The 6,000-nt window shown below is 40.2% G+C and overlaps 1 protein-coding gene across 1 annotated transcript in view; it reads right to left on the bottom strand.

The window, feature by feature from the left end:
• Window positions 1-746: 746 nt before the first annotated feature.
• Window positions 747-6,000, bottom strand: part of LOC109769276 (probable RNA-dependent RNA polymerase 3) — a 37,251-nt gene continuing 31,997 nt past the window's right edge. The window contains exons 14-19 of the mRNA XM_020328026.4: window positions 5,155-5,380; window positions 4,491-4,642; window positions 3,492-3,651; window positions 2,418-2,556; window positions 1,411-1,586; window positions 747-1,321 (exon numbers count right to left, since the gene is read on the bottom strand). Coding sequence (XP_020183615.1) covers window positions 1,073-1,321; window positions 1,411-1,586; window positions 2,418-2,556; window positions 3,492-3,651; window positions 4,491-4,642; window positions 5,155-5,380 — 1,102 coding nt within the window. The 3' untranslated portion in view covers window positions 747-1,072. The remainder of the gene's footprint in view (window positions 1,322-1,410; window positions 1,587-2,417; window positions 2,557-3,491; window positions 3,652-4,490; window positions 4,643-5,154; window positions 5,381-6,000) is intronic.

Raw genomic sequence — 6,000 nt, 5'->3', positions numbered from 1 at the left:
GACGCAAGGAATCCAATGATGAAAACGGTTCAAGATTTGAACGCACGGTTTAAGAGATAAAACGTTTTGAATAAACGGATCTACGAAAAAAGGGAAAACTCCCAGGTTGCAACAAGTGGCGCGCTGCATGTGCGCCACTTGTCGCGACCTGGGAAAGTGGAGTGTTCTTTGCAACGAGTACTCCTTAATTAGTGATTTCGCGGATATACTCTCTGCTGTACGTTTAGTAATCCCTCAAAAAAAATGCTGTACGTTTAGTACCACATCGCGTGCGTAAGCTAGATCGAACGTGTTTATAACCTTGTTTAGCAACCAGGCTATCACCGGGTGACAGGCCCGGTTAGCAATCTCAGAATTTGAATATGCAAATATATTTCATAGGCGCACCTCGGATGACCTCACGACACGCGTGGGTTGCTTTTTGTGTACGGGACCGATCAAAGCACTTCTGATGCGGCCGAATGGCGTAGGAAAATGCGTGGTCGTCTACAAACATAGTACAAAGTAGCTTTACGTCGTTACTAAGATTTACAGATATGAAACACTTGCCTCACGCTCTCAATACAGTCAAATTGCTTTTTTTTCTTAAACTAAACTGTGAATTTGCTTTGTTTCAAAGTATTTTATTTCTTTTCGCTTGCGACCGAAAGTGGGTTCAGTGCACTGGATCCTCTTTGTAGAACAGCACTGAACCAAACACCAAGTATAAACAACCAAAACTAGCAACACCAGCTTGCACTGTGATATTGTATCTGGATACACGGTGCATTGCATTAACATTATGGTTCTGATCAAAATATACATACAGAGGGATGACATGCAATCAACAGGGAATGGCATGCAATCTCTGATTACAAGTGGGATTCTTGGTAGCAATACGTAGATAGATGCATACATATCAACACGCACTTCGAGCGCACACTACACACCACAGCTTGAAGCGGGTAAAAATATATACAGCCTACACTGAACCCATATATAGGTTTGAAACGTCCACACCTGATATTACCCGCCGCAATAGATACATACTTTATACAACATGGAGTCAAATTCACAGCCCGTTGAATCGCTGCTACCTTCGGCGCTTCTTGGCAAGATTCCGAGCGACCGTCAACGGGACAAGCACCTTGTCGCCCTCGGTCTCAAGAGCGTAGAAATGGCACAGCGCACGGCCCGCCACATTCCACACGAAGTTGCATCTCCCAGCCTTCTTAAACCTCGCTGCTTTCTCATAGACGATCTGGTAGATTGTGCATGCCTCGTCGAACACTTCGTCAAGGTTCCTCTGCGTTTGCTCGAATTCAGCGGCATCGTAGAGCATCTGCAAGACGAAATGAGCCGTTTCAGAATGCTTTTGTAGGAGCCTCGGTTATGCTGCTGCTGTTGTCCAGCAGAAGACTGGGAACTTACGTATTTGTATTTTTGGTAGAGTTCTTTGAACTTCAGGTCTGTTTCTTCCTTGTCTTGATTGTCAATCAGTGGCCCACTCTCGTTCAAGTACTCCTGATAACGGCCTGTCCAGAGGTTCAGGTACTTGTATCCTGAAGATGCTGCTCTCGCCGTGAAACGCGGGTCCAACGATATCTCTGATTATAACAAGACCAAAACACAAACAAGAAATTACTGTTTTTTAAGTACCTAATGTCATCTGACCGAACAGCTAACAACAAAATCAGGAGCTGCATGCCATCGGAACAAAAAGGATAGACCCTGGTCTTGCCATATTGCTGTCACTATATTTCTTCTCGAAAAAAAAAATCCATTTTACTACCCTGAACAGAATGGATGGTTCACATAACCCCCTGTGACCATTCTTTCTGCTCTCTTAACCCCCTTATCTATACAATACCGTTCAGAAATCGTGTTAGGTGGGTTTGCTCAGGTGTTTGCTGACGTGAACGAGGTCAAAGCGGTATTTGACCAGTGGGGCCCGCTCGTCAGCCGCAGCCCCTCTCTCCTCCTGTATGCCGAGAGAGCAGCCAGAGCTCAGTTCATGCCAACGACGCTGCAGTTCTTCGACCGCGCGGCCACCACCTCCTCCTCGCCTTGAAAGCCTTGTCCTGGAGCTTCCCCTCACTCCGCTATACGTTCCTGCGTCGTGCGTGTCGAGTTCGACGGCAGCAACGCGCGGCGGAGCTTGGCCACGCTATCTGGCCTCCTCCCTGGCGCTCCAGCTACTGCGCTGTTTTCACATCGCAGCCACCCGCTCTCCCATCTGACAGCATCTCAACACATCTGAGATGTGCCACCTCGGTAATGAAGATCTCATATCATGAACAACACCCCCCCCCCCCCCCCCCACACACACAAAAGCTCTAGCGATTGAAGTTACATACTGTAGTAATGTAAAAAAACTGGCTAAATAAAAATAGAAGTGAAAACGCAACAAGAAAGAGCTAAATGAAGTAGCAACTTACCGACTGGTTCAACTTTCTCAGATTGCTTTTTTTCTGCTTCGTCATAAATTTTTCCTAGTATGGATGTCGAATGGTAGCTTTCCTTTCGATCCATGTAGTGTGGATACTTTTTTGCTGTCAGCTCAGCAGGGACATTGATCTGTTGAGGGAAGGAAGATGATTAGAAAAGGCTTAAAACTGTTTAGTATAAATGCTTTGCATGTGGTCAACTTTTGCCTTACAAGTACACCCTCTATTCTTAAATGTAACACGTTTTGGCAGTTTAAATTAAACTGCAAAACATCTTATCTTTAGGAACGGAGCTAGTATCAAACGAGTAACCAACATATGGTACAGATCATCCTCTTTCTTTTTAGCGAAAACCCTAGGGGAGGGCCTGACAGTAAATATATTAATAGGAAAATATGTACATGAGAGGGAAATATATACAGGAGAGAGCAGGGGAGGAGAGAGAGAACTAAGAGAGAGCAGGGAGGGGAAATATATACAGGTCATGCAGCTGTGTTTAGTTTAAGAACCAAATTAATATGTAACTATTCTGACAAAACATTCTAGCAATTTACTCTAACTATGTAAAATTTCAAACTCATTCTGTGTCAGCACTAACAAAAATGTGAAAAATCTGACAGATGGTAAAGCAAAATGAAAGAAGAAAATAAAAGGATAACTGCCACCATTCATCAGAAAACCTATTCCTTTTTTACTTCTAGTGCATATTGAATTTGAAGTCCGATTTAAAAAAATACTCCCTCCGTCCATAATATAAGAGTGTTTTTTACACTAGTGTCAAAAACGCTCTTATATTATGAGACGGAGGGAGTACTTAACCATGCTGGATACTACAATACACCTAATTAATTAGGCAAGGTGGTCTATCTTTTATAAGAGAACAGTTCATTCAAGTTCCCTTCTATTAGATGTTAGCCAAACGGATGATATCTGGACATCTAGCAGTTAAATTCTAAATATGATAATAAACAATAATATGGAAGGGTGATGCACATGGAGCTATATAGTATAGTGCATAAAAGCATTTGAAACTACAGATTGCGTAAACACAGGAATGGAATTAACCTTGGTCCCGGCCTTTGGAGCGTCCAGGGCCAAATAATAAATATCAACCAACTTCTTTATCTTTTTTTCTAGTATATTACTTTCATATTCATCAACACCATCTGTTAACAGTCGGTCCATATATACTAACCAAGTATCAGCTGCTGCGCCAAGTGCATTACTGAAAGTAGGAAAATTCCAAACAAGAGTTAGATCATACAATATTACAAAAGGTTGTATATTGATAGTTTAGCAGGCCGCTGACAGCAGGAATCCAAGAACTACACGGATCCATGCTTTATTTTTCTAGTTGAAAACATTAACAGGTAAAAGCCGGAAAGAAATAAAACCATGTGAAAAACTCAAAAAGCAAGCAATGAAATGCAAGCTCTTCTTGCGTTTTCTCGAGAAAAAAAACTAAACAAGCAGTAATAAATAGGGCATACAACACGGTCGTGATGTTTCTCAGCTCAAGCTCAAATGAGCTCGAGTGAACAGTAAAATCAGAAGAAAAAAAACTGAAATTGTTACCCAACAGATAGGGTCTGCTCCAGTTGAGACTGATAACATGTACTCCCTCTGTCCCAAAATTCTTGTCTTAAATTTATCTAGATACGGATGTATCTAACACTAAAATGTGAATAAATACATCCATATGTAGACAAATCAAAGACAAGAATTTTGGGACGGAGGGAACACGAAGCATTTCCCAGGTGGAATGAAGACAGCCAGCTACATGTGAATTAATTCATTTGAATGATGGCTATATTACATTTTTCACCTATCAAAATGCACAAGCCACGCGTAACATATACGCCAATCCCCGGTCTCATGCACAAGCAGCGTAACAAGAAATTTGTCCTCTAAATAAGATTCTTGCTGCAAAACTCATCTTCAGAAGAAAATTGTATCCTAGTGACACATACATTCTGAAGTGCTGTTTTAAAAACAGACACTTGTGAATTTGTAATGATTATCAGCATAAATCAGAAAAATAATAAATCAACTTGATATGAATACCTGCGTGCAAATCTTGCTTTTAAGAATTCATGAAACAAACTCCTCTCGAGCAGGGGTTCATCTAAATCCAGAAGACACTTTTTCTCGGCCTGTATTGGTTTATTTACTTGGCCCCATTCCCATGGTTTAGAAGGCTTGAACTGCTTTAATAACTGAAAATGGCATATTTACAATCAAAGCAGGACAATACATTGAGAGGTTAAAAGGCATAATGTGTTATTGCTACAATACCAAAACCATTTTTTAATGCTTCATCACTACTGCAATGATACACATGAGTTGATGATCTATAGTAGCCAATGTGGTAACTGTTACATTATATGTGGACTGCACTAGCCCTTTCCATCAGTTCGGACTTTTGGTTGCGTTGGCTAGTGCATGAAGCTTAACAGTAACAAAGCATGTATTAGAAAACCTATATATAGTTCAGAAACTGCCAAAGGCTCGACTAGGATAAGTGATTAGTTGTAATGCTAGGACATGAATGGCTGAAGTAAAAAATGAAGAAGCTAACATAGTTAATATTTTAAGGGTAATGACCAAAGTGGCGCTTTTCCTTGAAAAAAGAAGGGCCACTTTGGTTATTGAGGTCTGAAACGGGCCATGGAAGATAATGTTTTCCAATGAAGATTCAAAATAAAATGTCAATTAGGAATGAACTGACCTGTTCATTTATTGAGACCCAATACATGTCCCCATCAAAATCACTATTGGCCATCTCATCGGCCAAAGATCGTGGGCCAGAGGTAGGGAAAAGTATAGCATATCTGGAATATCCTACTACGTCATGTATATCCTCGATATATCTTGATGTCAAGACATGTATATCACCAAAGTGTAACCCAGGATGTTTATAGACAAGCACATTTCCACAATATGGTCCATTGTCACTGTTTAATAAAAGCATATAAAGTAAGTAACAAACAGAAAAAGGAGAGAGGAAAAGAAATGTTTTTTATTTGAGAAAACAAAAAATTCTTGAATCTAGATGCAGAAAAAAAGGAACTGCTTTCAAACATCAGCAGTACTCGAATAAATAATGGCTGCACCACGATCGATGTTTTAAGGACCCTAAGACCATCTACAGAATGGACGTTTGTAATGTCTTCCACGATATCAAAACCTTTTAGGAACCCAAAATATCTCTTACAGACTTTCTAATTACAAATAGTCATACAAATTAAATCTCAATCTCCCTTTAGACTATATAACGTCAGGTCAGTCTATATCTGACCAACCGAAAGGAATAATGACATTAAAATACTCCCTCAAGACAACAGGTTGAAGCCCCAAATACCCACATATGGTTATGATCTTATAATCAGTTTTATCAAAGAATTAAGTCATAATGAAAGCATATTATGATTATCAGTGGTTAACAACTCTTCTTTTCAACCAGAAGCACAGTTAGGTCAACTAACACACCCATTTCTAGAACTGTAATTAAAAATACTTTCCAGTCCGCACACATGAATATGCATATCCTTGTGACTTGTGAGTACAATATACA

Source organism: Aegilops tauschii, chromosome 3, assembly GCF_002575655.3.
Source record: "Aegilops tauschii subsp. strangulata cultivar AL8/78 chromosome 3, Aet v6.0, whole genome shotgun sequence".
NCBI lineage: Eukaryota > Viridiplantae > Streptophyta > Magnoliopsida > Poales > Poaceae > Aegilops > Aegilops tauschii.
This window is presented reverse-complemented; position numbering and strand designations above follow the sequence as displayed.